Here is a 24,178-nt window from a genome sequence, read left to right as displayed (position 1 = left end):
ACCCCACACTAACTGTAGAAAATGCAGAAATGAGAAACAGACATTCATTCAACAAACACTTATTCTTTTATATTATTTATTTATTTATTTATTGAGAGATGGGGTCTGGCTCTGTCACCCAGGCTGTAGTACAGTGGTACGACCATAGCTCACTGCAGCCTCCACCTCCTGGGCTCAAATGATCCTCCTGCCTCAGCCTCCTCAGTAGCTGGGACCACAGGCGCATGCCACCATGCCCGGCTAACTTAAAACAATTTTTTTTTTGGTAGAGACGGGGTCTCACTCTGTTGTGCAGGCTGCTCTTGAACTCATGGCCTCAAACAATCCTTCTGCCTCAGCCTCCCAAAGTGCTGGGATTACAACCATCAGCCACCTTCAGGCCAGCCAACAAACATTTATTGACACTCCTAATCTGTGCCAGCCGTGGTTTGAGAGGCCGCATTAACACACTGTGCCTGCCGTCATGGAGCTCATAGGCTGTTGCAGTAGACAGAGAAGTAAACAAAGAATTACAGGGCTCAGAGATAAATCACCCAATCGACTGGGGATGCCAGAGAGGCAGCAGATCCGAGGTGGGTTGGGCCCCTTCCGCTCTAGTGTCCTGCACTCTAGCGTCCTGTGCTCTAGCGTCCTGCTCACAGTCGGCTGCTGGAACCCTGGGAGTTTGGAGGTGGTAGTCAGGGAAGGACAAAGTGGCTGACGCACAAAGCCAGGAGTGTCCACACCCTACAGCAATTCCCTACAGCCTGGTGACTGTGTCTAAACCTATTTAGTACCTCGAGCTCAGCCCCCTGCCCCCGCCCCAGAAAAGTCTTGAAACCATAGAACAGCGCTGACAGAAAGATTGTCTTTAGCATCTGGGAAAAACAACTTCGTGTTTAGAATTTGCTCATCTGGGTTCATTTTGATAATAATTCAACAGGTGAACTGATGTGGCATCCCATAAGCAGTTCTTCATTTTCAGCGAACAGAGGGCAGAATTCGAAAAGCTGGTGGAGTGAAACCCAGGGCTAAGCCTGGAAAAGAGGGTTGGAGGGCTGCGAGAGCTGGCTGCACTCCCATTCCTGGAAAGGGCTTCAGGGTTTCTCATGACTTGGAGAATTGCTGGAAAAACAAAACAAAAACAAAACCTAAACCCTGTAACCCAGTTCTACAAGGCAGCCTGTAGGATGAACCGATTGCAGGAAAACCACACCTTAAGCTCTGAGTTTGTTATCTTGGGCTTCGGGGACCTGGCGGAACTGCAAATCTTCTTTTTTGGACTGTTTCTAATCATGCATCTTGTCACCCTGGCGGGGCACACAACTATTGTGCTCCTCACCCTCATTGACTCCTGCCTGCAGACCCCCATGTATTTCTTCCTCCGAAACCTGTCCACCGTTGAGATTTGCTATACATTGGTTATTGTCCCCAACATGCTGGCCAATTTCCTGTCCAGGAACCAGCGGATGCCCTTTCTGGGCTGTGCCCTGCAAATGCACTTCTTCGTTGCCCTGGGTGGGGCAGAGTGCTTCCTCCTGGCCGTGATGGCCTACGACCGCTTTGTGGCCATCTGCAAGCCCCTTCACTACACACTCCTCATCACCAGGACCCTCTGCCTGCAGATGCTGGCTCTGGCGTGCATTGGCAGCTTTGCGCTCTCCCTCACATTGACCACGCTGATATTCCTCCTGCCCTTTTGTCAGTCCCACGAGATCAATCATTTCTTCTGTGACATCCCCGCCGTGCTCTTCCTGGCCTGCTCGGACACTCGAGCCAATGAGATTGCTGTCTTCCTCGTCTGCACGCTCATCCTCTTGATCCCCTTCCTGCTGATCCTGCTCTCCTACGGATTCATTATCACGGCCGTCCTCAGAATCCGCTCGGCCGCGGGCAGGAGCAAGGCCTTCTCCACCTGCGCTGGGCACCTGTTGGTCTCGCTTCCTCACTATGGCTGTGCAGTCTTCATCTACATTTGCCCCAAGTCCTGCTACGCCCCCGACCAGGACAAAATTGTGTCCTTAATCTACACCAATGTCACCCCCATGCTCTATCCTATGATCTACAGTCTGAGGAACAAGGAAGTCAAGGGTGCCCTTGGGAGACTTCTGCACAGTCACAGTCCATGAAGCAGCAGCCCCATGCGAGTTGAAGGGGAAGGCAGAGCCCTCTGAGAACGGCCTGGCTCCCTTTCCAGAACCCAGCCGTCTCCCGATGCACCTGGCGGCCCCACCCCTCCCTTTGAGGGCTTCTCCGTGGTTCTGAGTGCACCTGGGACTCACTGCCCCCTTTGCTGTGGCCAGACAGACGGAAGGGATGCGAAGGTTTGCTGAGACGCAGCAAGTCTGGGGTGGACAGTTCCATCCAGCACCCACAGCAATGGCAGAGACGTGGACACTGACAGGCAGAAGGGCCTCAGATGGCCCAAATGAAACATTAAGCCAGCTGCTTCTGTGACCAAACAACCAGCAGGGCTAGAAACACAAGGAGTTCCCAGATCCAAACTAGGGAAGTCTTGGATGGAAAGGCAGAGCCAGCCTGGAAACAGAATCCCTGCGTCACCAGAAAACGACATCATGATCGCTTGAGACACGAGAGTGTAATCCGAGGCAGCAGCTCCAAGGGCGTGTCAGGCTCGGCCCCACTTCTGCTCCCAGTGCAGCTGACCCCTCCTCATCCTACCAATGTCGGTGAAAGGGCCACTTGTTCCCAGAAGCCCCATGGGTGGTCTGTCTCCCCGGCTGAGCTGGAGACTCCTCGAAGGGGAGAACCAGTTTCGAGGTCTCTGCCACCCCAGCCCCTGGCACATAATAGATGCGCCATAAGCGGTAACGGAACTGAACGGCGAGCCCCCCAAGTTTTGGCACAGGAATGGCTTCAGATCCCAGTTGCTAATGAAACAGAAACTTTTCATATCCTGCCGGGCTGAGGCCTCTGTGACTCGGGGACAAAGGTCAGGTGTAATGATCTCAAGAATGTGTTTGCTGGCCCCACTCTCACTCCACAGGCTGGCCAAGTGGTTGGATCTCTGAGTTTCCCTCGACCATAACACTTAGCAGGGAAGACACACTTCTTTGTTTCTTTTAGAGACAGGATCTCACTCTGTAGCCCAGGCTGGGGGGCAGTGATGTGATCACAGCTCACTGCAGCCTCAACCTCCCAGGCTCAAATGATCCTACCACCTCAGCCTCCAGAGCAGCTGGTACTACAGGTGTGTGCAACTGCTCCTGGATAATATTAATATTAATCTTTTGTGTGTTTTTTTTTTTTTTTTTTTTTTTTGAGGAGACGGGGGGAATCTCACTATGTTGCCCAGGCTTGTGTCCAATTCCTGGACTCAAGTGATCCTCCCACTTTGACCTCCCAAAGTGCTGGGATAACGGGTGTGAGCCACCACACCCGGCCAGGAAATATTTCTTGAAAGAAAGAATGAGAGAGTACCTCCTGTCTCCCCAGTACAGGGTTTGGCACTGGGGATACAGAAAAGCTCCAGACAAGCTTCCTGCCTTTATGGAGCTCACAAAGTAGGCTGGGCTATTAGGCACTAAGACAAATCACTGTCATACAATGGGTACTCGCCATTCCTGCACAGGAAAGGGTCACTCACCCCTACCAGCAAACCTAGGAATGGCCACATGCTGCTCAAAGGGTCAACACAGCTGCCTTTCACTGTCCTCAAGTGATGGCGGGTGGGCGCTCAGAGAAGACCAAAGGCTCAAGGCCAGGGGACTAGGCCAGCCGGGGCTTCCCAACAGACCCCCATCCTGAGTCTGACACAAGAGCCCGCAATGACCCCCACGGGGTGAAACAAGCCGCTCTCACCAGCCCTGGTAGGTATGGCTGGGCCCTCCCCCTGGTCCACATGAGGCCAGCCTACACCATCCCCACTTAGACCGCCCCACTCAGGCCAAATTCCTGGGAAAGGGGCTGGGAATCTGTGTAGAGCGGGGGAGATTGTTCTCATCATATAGGTGAGAGATGATGCCGACCTGGCCTGGGGAGGGTGGAGACGACACATTGAAGGAAACCGATTAGACGGAAGGTGAGATGACAGAGTGCGGGGCCATGGAAACACGTGTCGCCAAGACAGAGAACGAAGCAGAAGGAAGCCATTCCGGGAGTCGGGGGACAGGCAGTGAGGTCGGCTGGGGCCAGGTTGGGTTGGAAGTACCTACAGGCCATCCAAGCTCACATGACTGTACTGGTTTGAAACTCCAGAATTCAAGCAAAGAGACCCCTGCTTAACTTTAATTCGATGGCCCTCTCTGAATATAGACATCCTGGCCCTGTCACCTCTGAAGCTTCGCCATTCCAGATGATGCCAAATGTGATTTCAAATACATTTCATCCATTCCGAGCAAGTCTTCTCTGATTCGGAAACACAAAGGCTATCACTGCCAGCGTGTGTGGACCAGGACCAGCCCTCTGGAGAGGAGGGGCTCTTATGGGCCCTGGTACGTTTTGTGTTTAAGCACACATGTGTTCTTCATGAGTGCCCCCAAGGTGTGGAAGAAAAAGAAAATCTCATTGTGTGGTAGTGACAAAATGCTGATGAAGCAAACTATCAACAGCCCTCTGGAGGAATAACTTTCAAGGTAGGATGAACTGCGTGTATGGAATTTGGAAACAATGGTTTTTTGGAAGTGGCTGAAAGCCGCAGAGACAACCGGGAGAGCCAGGCGACATCGGCCCCGTGGTGTCTAGCGTGGGCCCCAAGGCTCGGTGACTTCAGGGACTTCATCACGGCACCGTCCGCCTCATTGCGTCAAGAAAAGGTGCCAATTAGAACAAGTTTCAGAGGAAAAATACGGCCTCCAGTGAATTGAACAGGCTAATTTAAACTTTGGCAAACTGGCTCACTCCGGAGCTCATTAGAAATTTTCCTCAACAGCAAGTAATGAATAACTTTCTTAATCATTTTCTGCTTATAAATGTAATACATGTTCACTGTAAAAGAAGAGGAAATGTGGGCAAGTTTGGAAGAGAAAATAAAAAACCAACCATTATCTCGCCGCCAAGGATAACGACAATGAAAATGTGGTGTATTTCTGGATAAATGAGCTGATTCTTGTCTAGTGCCTACGACAGTGGTTTGGGACGTGGTAACCACCCAACAAATGTTACTGGTTATCATTATTCTCATTGCTAGTAGGCTTAGAACAGTCTTTTCCGATGCTATCCCTCCCCCAGCCCCTCACCCCCGACAGACCCCGGTGTGTGATGTTCCCCTCCCTGTGTCCGTGTGTTCTCATTGTTCAACTCCCACTTATGAGTGAGAACACGCAGTGTTTGGTTTTCTGTTCCTGTGTTAGTTTGCCGAGAATGATGGTTTCCAGCTTCATCCACGTCTCTGCAAACGACACGAACTCATTCTTTTTCATGGCTGCATATGTGCCGCATTTTTAAAATCCGGTCTAACATTGATGGGCATTTGGGTTGGTTCCAAGTCTTTGCTATTGTGAACAGTACTGCAATAAACATACGTGTGCATGTGTCTTTATAGTAGAGTGATTCATAATCCTTTGGGTATATACCCAGTAATGGAATTGCTGGGTCAACGAGTTGATGGGCGCAGCAAACCAGCATGGCACATGTATACCTATGTAACAAACCTGCACATCGCACACAGGTACCCCAGAACTTAAGGTATAATAATGGAAAAACGAAAGAAAGAAAGAAAGAGAGAAAGAGAGAGAAAGAAAGAAAGAAAAGAAGGAAGAAAGAAAGTCTTTTCCATTCCAACAATCAAATAAAGTTCATCGAAATTTTCTTCCAATGTTTTCACTTTTATTGTGTCTATATTAGGTCAATACATTCTAAACTCTTCAGACACTATAGCGATATTTCTCTATATAGCATTCCCCCTCCCCCGTGCTTCTACTGAGATACGTATCGGCAGCCTGGGAAGTCGGTGTTCCTTTGTCCACACTCATCGCTGTGCATCCGTTCCATTTCGTTCGCTCCACAGTCAGCCGCACCTCAGAGTTGTCCTTCAAAGGGTGAGAGACTAAGACAGTTATCCAGTGACTCTTGGCCGCATCAGTGGGGGGCTGTGTCCAAGGGTACAAATTCCCCCGAGCTTCCAGGCCCACCCTGTGCAGGGCACAGGAAAAACAGGAGATGTGTCGGGAGCTGCAGGAGGGGCGCTGGCACAGGGCACAGAGGTGCCCATCCCAGCAGCTGAGAGTCAGAAGGCACGTGCAGGGGGCCCAGAGGCTCAGCAGGATCTGAAATGTGAGAAGATGTCTACAAACACAGAGGTGCAGGAGGACGCCGGAGATGACAGTCACTGGAGGGGCTCTGAGACGTGCGTAGAAAACAGGACAGAGCTTGGTAGCAGCACTCATTTGTCGCCCTGCCACACACAGCCTGTGTTTTCTCCTTGACGGCCCCATCTCAGTAGGACCCAATAATGCCAACGCCTGGAGATCCCCCTGGACAATGGTCTTTGTCCTCCACATCTGGTCCTCCCCTACACCTGGGGCTTGGACCTGCTAAGGAGCTCTTTCCAGCTTTCTAGACATCTGTGGAATCCCTTCACCCATCCTTCCCCGCCAGTGTGGCTGCTCTCCAGCCCACTCTCATCCTGCTCTCCCGCCAAGTGCCTCGGCTCCAGGGGGACGAGGCTTTCCCCGGGCTGCTGCCTTCCCTGCTCCCTTCCCAGTCCCCAGAAGGGTGCCGGCTGCAGAGGCCTCCAGAGCAGAGCCTTGCTCACCGCATCAGCTCCAGCTGGAGGAGGTTCCCCCTACCTCCTGTACCCCAACCCCTTCTTAAAGCAGCAGAGGCGGAAGCCGGAGCCTGCTTTGGAAAATGGCATGCTTTTATTGCTGCGTCTGCATTGACTTTTTAGCGCTCTAAGAATGTCCCTGCAGTCCTGCCGCCCTCTGCCAGCCCCAGCCCTCCAGCCTCTGTTCCCGTGTTGGGGAAGCCTTTCTCAGGGTCACTCAGCTGTCTCAGGACTGGATGTGGCACAGACATACGTAGGTAAAAGCTGCTACACGGAAGACTGGAGGTGCGGGAAGTGCATTCGCTTTAAGCCTAGAGGTGGGAGCCGTGTCCGGGGTCCTTTCCTGGGGGTGTGCATGTTACCAAAATACCAAGGGTTTGGTCTAGGTCCTGCTGCTGGCCGCACAGAAAGCCAAAGACTGAGACGAAGACAATTACCAGGGAAGACAGCTTTAATTGGGTGCTGCAGCCGGGGGATGGGAGTTAAGTCTCAAATCCATCTCCCTGACTAAAACTAAGGGTTTATATAGCAGGGAAGAAAGGCACCAATGTGTAGGAAAACAGGAACTCGGGAGGGCCCAGAAAGCAATCCTGATGAATGAGGGGGTCCAGCATCTCATTGCCTGGATGCGATCTGGTGAGTTTCGGTTCTTTGATACTTTGAGAGGCCCCAAGGTCATTTCCTGAGGAAGGAATTCAGATAAAACAACTGTAAGGTTCAAGCTTGAAGACCAGAAGGGTCAGTTTCTATGTTTATCAAAAAGAACAGCCTACGGGACGATTGGATCGGTTTCATGCCCAGCCCAGGGTGCAGGATGTGGGAGGCCTGAGTTGGCCTGGTGAGCAGCCCAGACACCCGGGATGAAGGAGTGCAGCCTCTCCTCCCACAGACTGTGAACAGGGTGTGGAGACAGACACCCAGCTCCTAGGACCATGCCACCCCCACCCCTGCCTACCTCTCGCAGCACCTTTCCTGTGGATCTGACGCCCTTCCAGACACAGAAGTAGGCCAGCACCCGGCAGGCCAGCAGACCACAGGGTCACCTCCCAGCTGAGGGCCCTCCGCACCTCCGACGCCGCCAGGGGAGCAAGGGAAGGAGGGAGAGAGGGAGATCCCATGAGGTCTGTGCTGGGAGACAAGGGAACTATGGGGTCCCCTCAAGGAGTCCTGGCTCCCTTCCCTCCCCCAGCTCTGGTCCCGCTGGTGCCTCCCATCCACGTGGGCTGGACCTGGGGCCAGGGAGCCCCTGGGTGATTGGGGGCCCGACCTGGGGCCAGGGAGCCCCTGGGTGACGGGAGGCCACCCCCGAACCACCCGACCTGCAGCTCCAGCTCCCCCACCTGGCTGGGCGACCAGGACAGGGACCGAAGCTGCTGAGCCCAGTTAGAGGCCTGGCCCCGGGGTCTGTCCTGGGCACTCCCCCAAGGACAGGCAGGGCAGGCAGAGTCTGGGACGATGGCCGCACAGCCCTGGCCCCATGTTCCCAGGCCCGCCTTGCTCCTCGGTGTGAGGGAGACCAGGGGGACGGGACAGGCTGGGCCCCGCCGTGCCTGACTCCCTGCAGGGCTCCCGGGACAAGGGCCCGGCGGACAGCCGGCTGCTCAGGGGTGAGGGGTCCAGGCTGGCATCGTGGCCACCTTCCGGCCCGGGCTCTCTTGGGGTGGGGCGGGCGGGGAGAACCAGTCACGTGCTCCAGGGCTCGCCCAGGGTCTCTCAGGGCCGGAAGTAGGACCCCTGTGCGCAGGCGCCCTGAGGATCCCAGGCTGCCAGTCGCACGCACGCCAGGGGGCGGAACTTCCTGCAGCCTCACTGCCTCCGCGTCCTCGTGGGCCCTGACTTTGTCTCTGAGCACACCACAGAGGCCCAGGAGCCATGCGGGCCGCAGGCCAGGGCACAGGGGGTGCGGCGGGCGATGCTGATGGCCCAGGAGGCCCTGGCGTTCCTGGCGGCCCAGGAGAGGCGGGTGCTGCGGGCGACGGAGGTCCCCAGGGTGCAGGGGCAGCAAGGGCCTCGGGGCCGGGAGGAGGCGCCCCACGGGTGCCGCGTGGCAGTGCTGCTTCTGCACAGAATGGAAGCTGCCAGTGCGGGGCCAGGGGGGCGGAAAGACGCCTGGTTCAGTTGTATCCTGTTGGGGGCAACAGGGTCAAGAGGTGGGGGGCAGGGCCAGGAGGTGGGGGAGGGCAGGGCCAGGTGCAGGAGGTAGGGTTTGGGAGATGGGGGTAAGGGGCCGGGTGGGGGGGGAGTGGGGGCTGGGAGTTGGAGGTGGGGGGGTGTGGCTCAGAGGAAGGGAGCAGGTGGGGGATGGGAGGTGGAGCGTGTGCACGGTGGGTGCTGGGCGATGGGGTGACGGGCAAAGCGCCAGGAGGTAGGGGGTCTTGGGTATGAGAAAGGATCAGGAGTTGGGGGGAAGCGTGCAAGGTGGGAGCCGGTGGCTGGGGTGTGGGCTGGATGGGGCTGGGGGGGGTTCAAGTGATGGGGGGACGGCTGATGCGGCAGGGGTCATGGTGGGGAGGGCCTTGGAAGGGCACACAGGAGTCAGCTTGGGGTACAACAGAGGAAAGTGGGGAATCAAGACAGCTGGGTGGGGTTGCTTCAGGACCTGGGCCAGTGCGTGGGAAGACAGCCTGTGGGGATGAGATGGGCACCGGCCAAGTCCTAGGCATAGTCCAAGCTCCTTAACCGGGTCCCCACCGGGAACATCACGATGCCTTTCTCATCGCCCATGGAAGCGGAGCTGGTCCGCAGGGTCCTGTCCCCGGATGCCACACCGCTCCCCCGACCAGGGGCGGTTCTGAAGGACTTCACCGTGTCCGGCAACCTACTGTTTATGTCGGTTCGGGACCAGGACAGGGAAGGGACTGGGCGGACGATGGTGGTGGGTTGGGGGCTGGGATCCGCCTCCCCGGAGGGGTAGAAAGCTAGAGACCTGGGAACACCCAAGCACAGGGTCTCAGAACAGAGACCTGGTACACCAGGTCCGCCGCCACCCGAGGGAGCCCGGGGAGATGGGTGCAGAGGTGTCGCCTTTAACCTGATGTTCTTCGCCCCTCACATTTAGCCGACTGACTGCTGCAGACCACCGCCAACTCCAGCTCTCCATCAGCTCCTGTCTCCAGCAGCTTTCCCTGTTGATGTGGATCGTGCAGTGCTTTCTGCCTATGTTTTTGGCTCTGCTTCACTCAGGACAGAGGCGCTAAGCCCAGCCTGGTGCCCCTTCCTAGGTCGTGCCTCCTCCCCTAGGGGATGGTCCTTGCACGAGCGGCCACTGCATTGTGGGGGCCTGATTGTTTGTCGCTGGAGGAGGCCGGCTTACATGTTTGTTTCTGTAGGAAATAAAACTGAGCTACAATTCCGTGTCTGAGTCTCTTTTCGGCGAGCGAAGGCACCTTCAGACTTGCGTGCCCTTGTCCTCGGGTTGCAGGGGAGGCTCTGGGATTCAGAGATTGAAGTAGCACAAGGTAATGGAAGACAATTTGGGAAATGGGGGAAAATGAAAAGCCACTGGGTCCCGCCGTTCAGCTTTAAGTACTGTGGACATTTTAGAATACTTTCCTCAATATGCTTGCACTTATATGTTAAATATATGACAGTAGCATGTATGATGTTTTTCCAGCTCAGCATTAAGTTTGTTCCCAAATTGTCTTCATTGAACATATATGAGCTTTTGTGCTTTCTAAAAATGCTTCAAAAACATGTGCTTGAACAGATGCATAAAACCAGCATTATCATTTCACCATTAAACATGTGATATGGGCCGGGCATGGTGGTGCGCACCTGTATTCCCAGCGTTCGGGGAGGCTCAGGTGGGAGGATGGCTTGAGACCTGCAATTGGAGGCCACTCTGGGCAATGTAGCGAGATTCTGTCTCTATGAGAATCATTTAAAAATTAGGGGTGGAGGGCGTGGTGGCAGGCACCTGTAGTCCCAGTAACTCAGGAGGCTGGCGTGGGAGGGTGGCTTGAGTCCAGGATCTCGAGGCTGCAGTGAGCTATGAATGCACCCCTGAGCTCCAGCCTTGGCGACAGAGCGAGACCCTGTCTCTAAAATAATAATAATAGTAATAATGCGAACAACGTAAAATGTTTGTAAACACGGAATGTTAACAAAACGCAGATTCTCTTACCGCTTGCAGAGTCCAATGAACAAGAGCGATGTCTGCTATTAAGAAACGGACTTTCTGCCATGCTTGGTTTAGGGGAAGACGTACAGGCTCCTGCCTTTAAGGGCACTGCTTCCCTTTGGGGGCAGAAAGCAGGGCCTTTTAATGGGGGACTTGGCATGAATGGCACACAGGGGAGGGAGCAGACAGCTGCGGGGTCTCTGTGACTTGCTGAGTTGCCTTGTCTACCGGGTGGTCACGCTGGCACCATCTTGGGCAGAGCTAGTTTGGAAAGTGGCTGTTGTTTGTCAAAGCAAAAGAGACATATTCTTGAGCTGTCTTCTGGGATGCTCTTAAGTTGCTTGGAAACAAGATCCCTTTGAGTCTTGCTTTCAGGATTTATTCAGTGGGACCAGAGCATATTTTAATGTAAGATTAAAGTATTAGTTGACAATCTCCAGTGCTTGGCAAGGCTGTAGTTGGAAACGAGGACTCATACGCTGTCAGTAGCAGTGGTAGTAGCATCTATTTGGACATTTATTTGGCATTTTCTATTAAGGGAAAAATGTGCATACCCTTTCACCCACCTTGAGGAATCCATCTGAGAAACTCCTGGATAGGCAAGTGAGGTCGAATCCACCAGCATCTTAATGACACCATCACGTAAATAGTTTTTAGAATGTAAATGTTCATCAGCTGCAGAAACATTAAATAAATCACTGCACAACTGCCCCAGGGGAAAAGTGTGAGGAAGCTAGAGAGAGAGCATGGTAGATAGTCGGGTACTAGCATAGAAAGAGGTTAAAACAAGTCACCAGATCTCTGCATATAGGCTATGGCACACTCTTGTTTTGGCAGTGTGCTCCCGCCATGTGAGCATGTAGGGATGTGCACAGTAACTCCCTGGACAGCCACCTCCACGCTCAAGAGTGCTCATCGCTGGACAATAGCGTTAGGGAAATAAAACCTTCACCTTTTAAACCTCAGACTTCCATGCTGAAATATTTTCATCAAGCATGTATTACTTTGGAAATACACGTCTTTACTTTGTAAAAGAAGAGTCTGCTCGAATAAGAAACCATCTCTCCTAGTCCTGTTCTTTCAAAACATTGGAAGTGGATTTTGAGTGTGTCGACATGTCTGTGCCACAGCAGAGGGCATCTTTTGGTTTTGTCAGCCAACCTCTGTTCCCCTGTACCAGTGTCCATATTTCCCCTAGAACCACTCCCTCCCTTTCCCTTCAGCAGTTTTGATTCTGCTGGAGTTGACTTCACCCCAGATTCCAGGTGGAATGGCTCATCCTTCCTCTCTCACCATGCGATGCCAGCTTTCCGCCACCTCCCGCCAGGAGTAGATGCGGTCTGAGGCCCTCACCAGAAGCAGATGCTGGCACCACCCGTCCTATAGCTGCAGAACTATGAGCCAAATAAAACTCTTTATGAATTTCTCAGCATCAGGTACCCCTCTATAGCAACACAAATAGACTAAGACAGGGATTGAGTCCTTGCTGATAAGCCCTCAAAAGCTGTGATGGTAGAAAAAGCAGTGAAGGAGTCTTCTGTGGATACGAATCCAAATAGGGAGGGGTGAGCCTGCAAGGGAGTCCCAGGAGGAAAGGGAGGAGGAGAACGGGCACAGGGACCAGCTCTTTCCAGATAGGGCTCCCCAACCTGGTCCACAAGTGTGGGTTTCATTCACCCAGAGCATGAGTCTTTAGTTTCGTTGTCCCATGACCCCGTCCCGCCACCTCTGCCCAAACATGGCCCAGGTGCAGCCGGCCACCCTAATCCCACGGCCGGATGGCTGGAGCTGGTAGCTTTTAAACCCAAGTCAGGTGGCCTCAGTCCTCTGCTCTAAGCTGTCCAGTGGGCTTCCCTCACTCACAGTGAAAGCCAGAGCCCTGATGGCAGCCTGCAGACCCGACATGATCGAGCGTTTCCTCTCTGGCCTTCTCACCTCCCACACTTCCCCTTGCTCACGCTGACGCAGCCACACAGGGCCCCTGGCCCTTTCTGGAACACACCAGGCACACTCCTGCCTCACGGCCTTTGCACTAGCTTTCTCCTGTCGAGAAATCTCTTCTTCCAGCGTTGCACACAATTGTCACCCTCTCAGAGAGGCTTTTCTGGCCAGCCTCTTTAATACCGCATCCGGCCTCCCCTGCCTTCTGCCTGGTCCTGTCTGTCACTCCCTCTCCTTTCAGGGCCCAGGTGTGCCGGAGACATCCTGGCCAGGGTGACCTGCCCCGCAACACCCAATTCAGGGCTCAGCCCGGGGACCCAGGCTTGAGCCAGCCGCTCCCCAGGACAGGAGGACGGCTCAAGACTGAGAAGCCCCCTCCTCACCCATTCCACCACCCATAGCTTTCACTGGGCACGAGGCTGACGATCTTCCAGCTTCTGTCGCCTTGAGGCATCTCGGTCCAGAGCCGTGAGAATCTGGGGGAGAAGGGATCCCCTGGAGCTGGGCTCTGTATGGGGGAGCAGCTCCTCCCGTGCAAAGCCCCCATTTCCCAGCTGGGCTCTTCCCTCCCACACACCTCACCCCTCCGTTCTCCCCCACAGCACCTGTACAAACCCACCAGCTTCTCCTCAGCCCCAAATGCCCCTCCAACGCCCCTCCAACGACAGCACTTTCTCCTCCTCCTCTCCACGGCTAGGGTGCGGCCCTTCCCCACTGTGGTCTGGACTGTGGACTCGCCATGCCCCACTCTTCTTCCCCATTCCTTCCTGGCCCAATCATCTCAGCTTTTCCTCTTAAGACCCTAGAGGAAAAGAGAAAGCTAGCCCCAGACAAGCAGGAGGAGGACCTAATAAATCACAAAGCAGACATCAGTGAAACAAGTCAAAGGCTAGTAAAAAATGCCATTGGCCGGGCGTGGTGCCTCACGCCTGTAATCCCAGCACTTTGGGAGGCTGAGGCGGGCGGATCACAAGGTCAGGAGATCGAGACCATCCTGGCTAACACAGTGAAACCCCGTCTCTACTAAAAATACAAAAAAAAAAAAAAAAAAACCAGCCGGGTGTGGCGGTGGGCGCCTGCAGTCCCAGCTACTCGGGAGACTGAGGCAGGAGAATGGCGTGAACCTGGGAGGTGGAGCTTGCAGTGAGCCAAGATCGCGCCACTGCACTCCAGCCTGGGCGACACAGCGTGACTCTGTCAAAAAAAAATAAAAATAAAAAAAATAAAAGGAATGCTATTTAACAACTCTGTGACAATAAATTCAATGACTTCGATGAAATGTATAATTTCATTGAAAGATACATATTACTAAAACTGACACAAGAAAAAAAAAAGGAGTTTTATATCAACTACCCATATCAGTTCATAATTAAAAACCTTCCCACATAGAAAACTCCAGGCTGGATGCTCTATTGGTTAATGAATCAAACATTTAAGAAAGAAACTCTGGCCCCCTGAGGTGGCTCATACCTGTAATCCCGGCATTTTGGGAGGCCAAGGTGGGAGAATTGCTTGAACCCAGAAGTTTGAGACCAGCCTGGGCAGCATGGTGATACCTCGTCTCTACTAAAACCAGAAAACATTAGCCAGGCAATGTACGCCGTGCTTGTAGTCCCAGCTGCTCGGGAGGCTGACGTGGGAAAATCACCTGAGCCTGGGGAGGTGGAGGCTGCAGTGAGCCTTGACTGTGCCACCGTACTCCAGCCTGAGCAACAGAGGAGGTGCTGTCTCAAAAATAATTTTTTTTAAATAAGGGGATGAAGATGTCCCTCTTATGGGGCAGACCATGTCTCAGGTACTACAGTCAGCCAAAGAACAGATCAAGTGGTCACTCCTTCAGTGAATAACTCACCATTTCTGGCTCCTCACCTCCTTCCAAACAATGCACGTCTGCCGTGAATTTTCATCCGGTTCCCCAGCTGATGCTCTCAGGGTCATCTCGGGAATCACAGGGATCCTTAAATCTCCATCCTGTCTGTGGTTGCCCCATCCCTCCTCGCCCCCGCTCCCAACCCTCCCTATGCCCTTCCTGTTCCTTTGCTTCTTTGGCCTCTTTTTAACTTGAATTATTAGATTTTTTTTTCTTTCCCCCCTACAACATTGTTTGAGTTCCTTATGTATTCTGGTCATTAATCCCTTATCAGATGGGTAGTTTGCAAATATTTTGTCCCATTCTGTGGGTTGTCTCTTCACTTTGTGAATTGTTTCCTTTGCTGTGCAGAAGTTTTTTAACTTGATGTGATCTCTGGTTAAATAATTTTTGACAAGAGTGCCAATCCTGCAATCTCTTCAACAAACAGCGCTGGAACAAGTGGAATTACTCCTGCAAAAGCATGATGTTGAACCCCCATGTAACACGGTAAGTAAAAATTAATGCAAAATCGGTCAGCAACCTAAATGTAAGAGCTAAAACCATAAAACTCTTCAAAGAAACCACAGAGTGGGCCGGGCGCGGTGGCTCAAGCCTGTAATCCTAGCACTTTGGGAGGCCGAGATGGGCGGATCACAAGGTCAGGAGATCGAGACCATCCTGTCTAACCTGGTGAAACCCCGTCTCTACTAAAAAATACAAAAAACTAGCCGGGCGAGGTGGCAGGCGCCTGTAGTCCCAGCTACTCGGGAGGCTGAGGCAGGAGAATGGCGTGAACCCAAAAGGCGGAGCTTGCAGTGAGCTGAGATCCGGCCACTGCACTCCAGCCTGGGCGACAGAGCGAGACTCCGTCTCAAAAAAAAAAAAAAAAAAAAAGAAACCACAGAGTGAATCTACATGACCTTGGATTTGGCAATAGATTCTCAGATATGAAACCAAAAGTACATGCAGCCAGAGAAAAGATTGTTAAACTGGACTTCATCAAAATGAAAAACTTTTGTGCATTAAAGAACATTATCAAGAAAGTTGTTTTAATTTTTTACTTATTTGTATTTATTTAGTTTTTTATTATATTTTATGTTCTAGGGTACATGTGCACAACATGCAGATTTGTTACATATGTATACATGTGCCATGTTGGTGTGCTGCACCCATTAACTCGTCATTTACATTAGGTATATCTCCTAATGCTATCCCTCTCCCCTCCACCCCTCCCCATGATAGGCCCCGGTGTGTGATGTTCCCCTTCCTGTGTCCAAGTGTTCTCATTGTTCAGTTCCCACCTATGAGTGAGAACAAGCGGTGTTTGGTTTTCTGTTCTTGCGATAGTTTGCTGAGAATGATGGTTTCCGGCTGCATCCATGTCCCTACAAAGGACATGAACTCATCCTTTTTTATGGCTGCATAGTATTCCATGGTGTGTATGTGCCACATTTTCTTAATCCAGTCTGTCATTGATGGACATTTGGGTTGGTTCCAAGTCTTCGCTATTGTGAATAGTGCCGCAAGAAACATACGTGTGCATGTGTCTTTATAGCAGCATGATTTATAATCCTCTGCGTATATACCCAGTAATGGGATGGCGGGGTCAAATGGTATTTCTAGTTCTAGATCCTTGAGGAATCGCCACACTGTCTTCCACAATGGTTGAACTAGTTTACTTTAGTTCCTTTAAAATGGAGAGTACTCCTTCAGCGATTAGAAGAGCCAGAAGACGGAAACAAAGAACTTCTGTTATTCATAGGTTACGGTGGCTACACGGAGGTCAGTCAACATGTGCAGAGGGTGTGCGTGGACCTGGGGCACTTGCCTTTATTTGGGTCCAGGGAGGTGGTCAGAGCATCACAGTAGGGGGTGAGAAGATTGGAGCATTCGAAGCAAATGCCCAGAAAAAGGGGCCTAACCTAACTACATGGACCTAACCTAACTTTACATTTGGTCAAGCAGCTGGGTGTGTGTGTGTGTACTGGTGAGACGGCTTTTAGGGGAAGGAAAGTGGAATCGAAAGGCAGCGGTTGGGAACTGGGCTTAGGCTATTAACCAAGGGCATCGTGTGGCATCTGGGGACTCATGTCAAGACAACAAAATGGATGCCGGGGCAGCATGGTAATATTAAGCCTCAACCCAAAAGTGAAAAGACAAGCTGAAGAAAGTGAGAAAATATTTGCCAATCATATATCTGATAAGGGTTTAGTATCTGTAATACACAACACACTCCTAAAACTCAACTCATAATATACAACAAACTCCTAAAACTCAAGCAAAGCGATAAACAATTGAGTTAAAGAATTGACAAAAAACTTAGAAATTTCTCCAAAAAACATAACAGAAATGACCAGTAAGCACATGAAATGATGCTTAACATCCTTAGTCATTAGGGAAATGCAAGTCAAAAGCACAATGAGATACCACTTCACAGTTACTGGGATGGTTACTTAAAAAATAGAAAATAGGCCGGGCGCGGTGGCTCACGCCTGTAATCCCAGCACTTTGGGAGGCCGAGGCGGGCGGATCACAAGGTCAGGAGATCGAGACCACGGTGAAACCCCGTCTCTACTAAAAATACAAAAAATTAGCCGGGCGCGGTTGTGGGCGCCTGTAGTCCCAGCTACTCGGGAGGCTGAGGCAGGAGAATGGCGTGAACCCGGGAGGCGGAGCTTGCAGTGAGCCGAGATCGCGCCACTGCACTCCAGCCTGGGCGACAGAGCGAGACTCCGTCTCAAAAAAAAAAAAAAAGAAAATAGTAAGAGTTGACGAGGATGGGGAGAAGTTGGAACCTTCATCTATTCCCGATTGGAATGTAGTCGTGCAGGCACTATGGAAAACTGTTTGGCGGCTGCTCAGAAAACACAGGTGCTCAAACAGATACTTGTGTGCCAATGTTTGTTGCATCATTATTGACAATAGCCAAAAGGTGGAAACCATCCAAGTGTCATCCATGAACGGATGAATGAACAAAATGTGGCTGTAGTGAGCTAGGATTTCACCACTGCACTCCAATGTGGGTGACAGAGAGAGACCCTGTCACATACACACACACACACACACACACACACAAGTGATCAGGCTGACACCACCTGAACCTAAATAACATCACAATGAAGACAAACACAGATGTGGTGCACTTCCTGGTGCAATGTAATGGGAAAGCACAGTCCCACCTGGAGAGCAGTCTTGGCCGAAAAGAAAAATGTTATATGTTTCTCGAGTTCATTATATTTTCCTAGTACAATGTCCAGTTAATCATTTTTTAAATTTACTGCAATGAATTTATCTTATTGTTTTTAAAATCTCTGCTATACCTATAGCTATATATATTTTTTCCATTTCTAACATTTCTATTATGACTTTTCTTTTTCTTTTTTCTTTTTTTTTTTTTTTTTGAGGCAAAGTCTCACTCTGTGGCCCAGGCTGGAGCGCAGTGGCGCGATCTTGGCTCACTGCAAGCTCCGCCTCCCAGGTTCATGCCATTCTCCTGCCTCAGCCTCCTGAGTAGCTGGGACTACAGGCACCCACCATCATGCCCCGCTAATTTTTTGTATTTCTAGTAGAGACGGGGTTTCACCGTGTTAGCCAGGATGGTCTCGATCTCCTGACCTCGTGACCCGCCCGCCTTGGCCTCCCAATGTGCTGAGATTACAGGCATGAGCCACCGTGCCTGGCCGCTATTATGACTTGTAACGTTTGTTTTATCCATCAATCAGGAAGGGATATCTTGCACTACTGTCCCTGCCTTTACTCGGCTCTTTTTCTAACGTATAGACTTGTAGGCTTAGGTCATTCTTTTCAGTCATTGTTTGTTTATTCTAAGCCTTCAAAACTTTAAATTTCCCTTCAAGAACCGCTCATGGCACATTCAACAAGTCTTCATAATTATTGCTGAGGACACATCTTGATAATTGCATCTTACTGTTCATTCTGCCCAGAAGGAAGGTGCTAAAAGCATAGATCTATTTGAGTCAATGGGAAGTTTATAAGAGTTTGTTCATATGGTGGTGACTTGGAAGTAACAATATTGGAAGATTGACAGCAAGGCATCTTGGAGAAGAGGCATGTGGATGGACTTCCCAGATTGGGCCTAGAATACCAGGAAATGCACATCCCTTGTGTGCGTTCCCAAGGTGCTTTCGGTACTCACGTGGATGTGATGACCTGCTCTGGGGATGTGAGTTAACTTCCTTCCTCAGTTACTCCGATTCTTGCTCAGTGGGCTCATGATAAATGTGGCCATGAGGACAGAAATGGAAGTTACTCACGGGCTCAACAACATGGTCTTCACCAAGTGCCAAATCTCCCAAGAGCAGAGCCTCATATATGGGCTCATCCCACAGGGGTCTGTCTTAGCCCATTCAGGCTGCCACAGCACAATACCATAGACTGGGTAGCTTATAAACAACAGAAATTTATTTCTTACCGTTTTGGAGGCTGGAAGGTTCAAGATCAAGGAGTCAGCAGATTTGGTGTTTGGTGTCAGCCCACATTCTGGTTCATAGATGGTGCCTTCTAACTGTGTTTGCACACGGAACCTCTCAGGGGTCTCTTTTATGAGGACACTAATCCCATTCTTGAGGTCTCTGCCCTCTTGATCTAATCACCATTCAAGGCTCCACTTGCAATAACATCATATCGGTGATTAGGTTTCAACATATGAAATTTGGGGTTACAGACATTCAGACCTACCTGGTGAAAAGATGATTATATCATATCAAACCCCTTCCATTCTGCAGGGGGCAGCAAGTTTTTCTCTTTGGAATAGATGCTTTTTCTGTGTATATACATGCTCTCCACTGCCGCGGTTTCGCCAACACCACCATCCACGGATGTACTACGGGCTCATTCACCATCACCATATCCTACTCGAAAGCTGCAATGAAATGGATTAGAGACTGTAATCTGAAAATCTGGGATCCCTGTGGTACTGAGCTAACAAATGAGAGGAGGATTATTGTGTTGGCTAGGTAATGGACCCTGACTGTCAAGAAGAGATATAATTTCTGCTACATATGTGGGGTCACAGCAAAATATTTCTGAGATTCACCGAATTTTAGGGAACATTTGCTAATATTGCTATCTACAGTGGTAAAATTTGGTGGAAGGTGACAACTCCTAGACAGGCCCAAAAAGGGCTCAGACCCCTCAGGAACAGAAGCCTGTGTCACCCACCGAGTGAAAAATCATAATCAGCCAATATGTTCGCTGAGGCCAACTATGGGTATGTATGTAATTCCAAAAATGAGGATCACAGGAGGTCATGTCTACTTTACTTCGTTGTTATTTGGTACATAATTTTATTTGTATTAGTTCATTTCCCCCCTTCCCCACCTTCTCTCCGCCATTTTGTAATTTAGTCTACAGATGATAGGCTCTCAAACCAGCATCATTGTTGGCAGCAAAAGCACAATCTGTAAACTATTTCAAAGAGGTGTGTTCTGAGCCAATATGAATGATCGCAGCCTGGAGAAGACACGAACCCGAGACTTGAGCAGTGGCCCCGAGGCAGTCAGACTGCAGCTCTATTTTATACATTTCAAAGGAAGCAGAAGTTACAGGCAAAGTCATAAATCAATACATAGAGTTTAGACACTGGTTTAGCCAAAACATTGGGGTATCCTGAAGCAGGGCTTACAGGTCATAGTTGGACTCAGAGATTCTTTAATTTGTACTTGGTTAAAAGAGCAAGGCTTTGTCTAAACACTTTGTGAAACAAGTATACACATACATATACATATATATAATACAAATATACTTATGGATGTGGAGTAACCCAAGGGAGAGCCATGGTGCATTCAGTGGCTCGGCTCCTCAGCCTTCTCATACAGCAGATGTTAAAGAAATAACAACGTCGGGCCGGGCGCGGTGGCTCAAGCCTGTAATCCCAGCACTTTGGGAGGCCGAGACGGGCGGATCATGAGGTCAGGAGATCGAGACCATGCTGGCTAACACGGTGAAACCCCGTCTCTACTAAAAAATACAAAAAACTAGCCGGGCGAGGTGGCGGGCACCTGTAGTCCCAGCTACTCGGGAGGCTGAGGCAGGAGAATGGCGTAAACCCGGGAGGTGGAGCTTGCAGTGAGCTGAGATCTGGCCACTGCACTCCAGCCTGGGCCACAGAGCGAGACTCCGTCTCAAAAAAAAAAAAAAGAAAAAAAAAAAAAAAGTCATGTCCCTGGCCCCTTTTGAAGTGGCATTCTGTGCAGCCTCACAGTATGTATGCGGTCTAGACCTGGACAATTGTTTGCACTAGCAGGTGACTTGGAGGGCAAATTGAGGTGGAATCAGCGGCCTCTGTCCTCTCTGCAGGTCACAGAGACTCCGGTTTTTGTGTCAGTGTTAGCCGAGATTCTGCGTGTGGTGCGAGGCAGGCATGCAGAGGTGTGCCGGAGCCAGCCTGTACTTGCTGGTGGTGACAGCCCAGGGGGAACATCTCTTCACAACTCCACTCCGGAGACTCCACAATCGGCCTCGGTGGGAGTACGTACACCAAGGCAGTCAGCAAATGCCACCAGTCAGGGCTCCTCCCTGCCTCTCGAGAGCCCACTGTTCAACCTGGACTGGCACACCACTGGGTCCAAGACATCCTTTTTCATGGCCCGTTCAGACCTAGCAGCTGCAGAGTGGCTCTGGAACCTATATTAGAGAGGAAATTTCCTGATCCTTGACCCACAGCAAAGGCGCTGTGTTCCCAGGACCAAAGGTGGAGCCAGCAGCCTCCTGACTCTCTACTTTCCACGTGTGGCACAGGCACTGGCTCCTGGGCAGGTCAGTTCTGTGGTGTTCTGGGAGTCACTTCCAGAGTTGCAGCCTACATTTCATTCTGACAGGTCTTTGAACGATTTTGTAAGCAACTGGCTCTGTGTGTTAAGGTCCCGGTGCCAAACTAGCCAGAGAGGTTTCCGTTATCTGCACTCACACCCCAACTGATACACGAAGATGTGCCCGTGTAGTTCTATAATAAGATGCCTGCATCTACCTTTGGAGTGTTAGTCGGGGCACGGCAGGAACCAGGTGGCACGCTCTAACATATTTAACTGAAGAGCATTTAATAAAAGGACTGTCTAGAGAGGTGTGAGTAGGGGAGAGGTGTGAGTAGGGGAGAGGTGTGCTCTTCTCCTCGGTGGGAGTGCTGGAGCTGCCCCATACGGGCTCCTGAGAGCTGGCTGTTGCATTGTCCGAAATGTGGGAGCCAGTTGTCAACTGGTACCATTTCCAAATTGTTTGTTTGCTGCATAAACTTACAATTCAACAAATTGTGTGAATCTCTAAGGTGATATATATAACTGAAAGTGTGTAATTGCATCGTTGTAACACAAAGGATAAATGTTTGAGGGGATGGGTACCCCGTTTTCCACAATGTGATTGTTACGCATTGCATGCCTATCTCAAAACATCTCATGTGCCCCAGAAACATGTACCGCTACTAAAGTACCCACAAAGATTCAACTAAAAGATTACTTTAAGAAACAATAAGAAATAACTAAGATGATTTATATAAGAACTGATTATTTTCTAATTATTTTACTGATATCCATGCCCTTGTGGTTATTCACGCCTATGGCATCTGTGTGCTGCAAATACTGTATAGCTGTGTGATATGGTCCACATCTTCCTGACTCTGTGAGGAGCGATGACATATTTGTTACTTGGCATCATCCATGTTGGGAGTATTTACACCACGGACAATGGTGAATACTGCAATTCAGGGCTCCACTTACTGTTTTGTTGACTTCCCAGTCTTAAGCACATGATGGTGAAAATATTAATGATGGAAATTAACCTTTAAAGTGCACCACATCGTCTGTCGTGGTCACAAGGTGAGTAGCCTCACAATTTGAGGAAATAGTTTCCTAGCATTCAAAAACTATTATCTGGCTCAGCAAAGAGGTCTTTCATGGCATTTATTAACACGTGAAGGGTCTTCTTTCACTTTTGTCTGTGTCGTTAACCTAAATGAAAATATCAACCAACATTCATGTGAGAACCCCTATCCTTCATCGCCTGCAACCACAGAGTGATCACAAACACAAGAGTCTGGGAAAAAGTCACGGAAGCAGCCTGTGAGAATCCATTCTGTGTACGGATTTTACAATCAAGAATGTTTTGTATTTTATGACTGTTTGTCAATTGTGTGCGACACCTTCCAAATGGGAGTCGAAATTATAATATAGTTACATACATAGGTGTAGACATACCTTCTACCACTCCCCTGCCCCGCCCTTCCCACCTCAGACAACCAGTTATCAAACATTTACCAGCATACCACTGTCAACAAGGGATGGTTGGACACCAAGAGAAGCCTTTACCAAACCTAGGCTTGAGAGGAGGACAAGCATAGCGGCTGATGCTCCTGCATCCTGGTGAGAGTGAGAGCCCCTGGGGAATTCGGCCACTCACAGGGAGGAGGTCTCCCTGAGATGGAGAGGAGAGATGCGGCTGCAGGGAGGCCAGGAGGGTACAGGGAGATGCTGTGAAGGCCTCGGGAGTGGGAAGCTTGCATTCACCTCTTGTGGTGCCTGCACGGGCAATTGGGGGCTTTGGGCATCCATCCTCATGGGAGGTAAGTTTCTAGCTTGGCCCAAGCGAGCCGGTTGCTTGAAAGACAGGTGCCCACTCGAATGAATGGTTATTAGAAACACTGGTGTTCTTGGAGTCTGAACAGTTTAAGACTGGCAGAGCCTTTCGGACTGACCCAGTATCCCCCAGCTTGCTCTCCTTCCCCTGGCCATTAACAGACGAGCACCTTTAGACTCACAGAGGGACCACGGGCCGTGGACAAGTGTTTCTCCCCTCTCTGCACACACGGTGCAAGGCCCAAAGCGTGGTGGCAAATCTCGCCCCCAGGCTGAGTCCCTCGAAGGTCTCTGGAGCCCATTTACGCCACCACACACTGCCCCATCTTTCTGCCCTCCCGTCTGGACTCCCTCCACTCCCTTCCCCACTTCCCATCGCTGGCCTGTCCCCAGCCTCTCTTGTCCAGTAGTCGTAAGTCTACCTCCACAGGCGCTCTGAGAAGCCAAGAAGCGAGGCCTCCTGAGGGAGCGTTGGGCTCTCCAGGGCTAACAGGGTCTCCCAGGGGCCAGGAGCCACCACATGCCAGGGGCCTGTTTGCGCAGGCGCCCTGAGCAGCCAGAGGCACGTCATGCACCAAAGAGGTGGAGCCTCCTGAGGTAGCTTCCGGTTCTCCAGGGCCAACTGGGCTACCCAGGGGCCCGTGGGTGGGAGGGTGGAATCCACCACATGACAGGGGCCTGTTCGCGCGTAGGCGCCGTGGGCATCCAGCTTTGCATTGTGGAGGAAGCGGGGGTTTCGTGTGGGAGCTTCATCCCACCAGTGGCCCTCCAGGAGGACAGGCAGCTTCAACGTTAACTCTGAGGTGGAGGCGAGGCGGCCATGCAGGCCTCAGACAAAGGAGCAGGTGATGATGCCAGTGGTGGTGCGGAGGGCGGTGCTGGTGCTCCCGGAGGCGCTGGTGCCCCCGGAGGTGCTGGAGGCCCCGGAGGCCATGGAGGTCCCGAAGACGCTGGAGGTTGGGGCTTCGCAGGAT

At 51.1% G+C, this 24,178-nt stretch overlaps 2 protein-coding genes across 2 annotated transcripts; both read left to right on the top strand.

Annotated features, from left to right (window-relative positions):
• The first annotated feature begins 683 nt into the window (after nt 1–683).
• LOC105468364 (olfactory receptor 10W1-like) lies at nt 684–2,170 on the top strand. The gene has a single exon (XM_071089042.1). The coding sequence runs from the start codon at nt 1,089–1,091 to the stop codon at nt 2,106–2,108; it is 1,020 nt and encodes a 339-aa protein (XP_070945143.1). The 5' UTR covers nt 684–1,088; the 3' UTR covers nt 2,109–2,170.
• A 2,456-nt stretch (nt 2,171–4,626) lies between these two features.
• Nucleotides 4,627–10,038, top strand: LOC139360604 (cancer/testis antigen 2). The gene is made up of 3 exons (XM_071088367.1): nt 4,627–8,827; nt 9,402–9,535; nt 9,765–10,038. The coding sequence occupies exons 1-3, from the start codon at nt 8,579–8,581 to the stop codon at nt 9,901–9,903; spliced, it is 522 nt and encodes a 173-aa protein (XP_070944468.1). The 5' UTR covers nt 4,627–8,578; the 3' UTR covers nt 9,904–10,038.
• The last annotated feature ends 14,140 nt before the right edge of the window (nt 10,039–24,178 follow it).

Source organism: Macaca nemestrina, chromosome X, assembly GCF_043159975.1.
Source record: "Macaca nemestrina isolate mMacNem1 chromosome X, mMacNem.hap1, whole genome shotgun sequence".
In the NCBI taxonomy this organism is placed as follows: Eukaryota; Metazoa; Chordata; class Mammalia; order Primates; family Cercopithecidae; genus Macaca; species Macaca nemestrina.
The sequence above is the reverse complement of the archived record's forward strand: the minus strand, read 5'-3'. Positions and strand labels throughout refer to the sequence as shown.

What these genes read in the sequence shown, in the direction of transcription:
- LOC105468364 (XM_071089042.1), top strand. Translation starts at nt 1,089, where the DNA reads ATGACTTGGAGAATTGCTGGAAAAACAAAACAAAAACAAAACCTAAAC.
- LOC139360604 (XM_071088367.1), top strand. Translation starts at nt 8,579, where the DNA reads ATGCGGGCCGCAGGCCAGGGCACAGGGGGTGCGGCGGGCGATGCTGAT. An exon ending in AAAGACGCCTGGTTCAGTTG is followed by an intron (nt 8,828 to 9,401) that starts TATCCTGTTGGG and finishes GTCCCCACCGGG; the next exon opens with AACATCACGATGCCTTTCTC. An exon ending in TCCGGCAACCTACTGTTTAT is followed by an intron (nt 9,536 to 9,764) that starts GTCGGTTCGGGA and finishes CCTCACATTTAG; the next exon opens with CCGACTGACTGCTGCAGACC.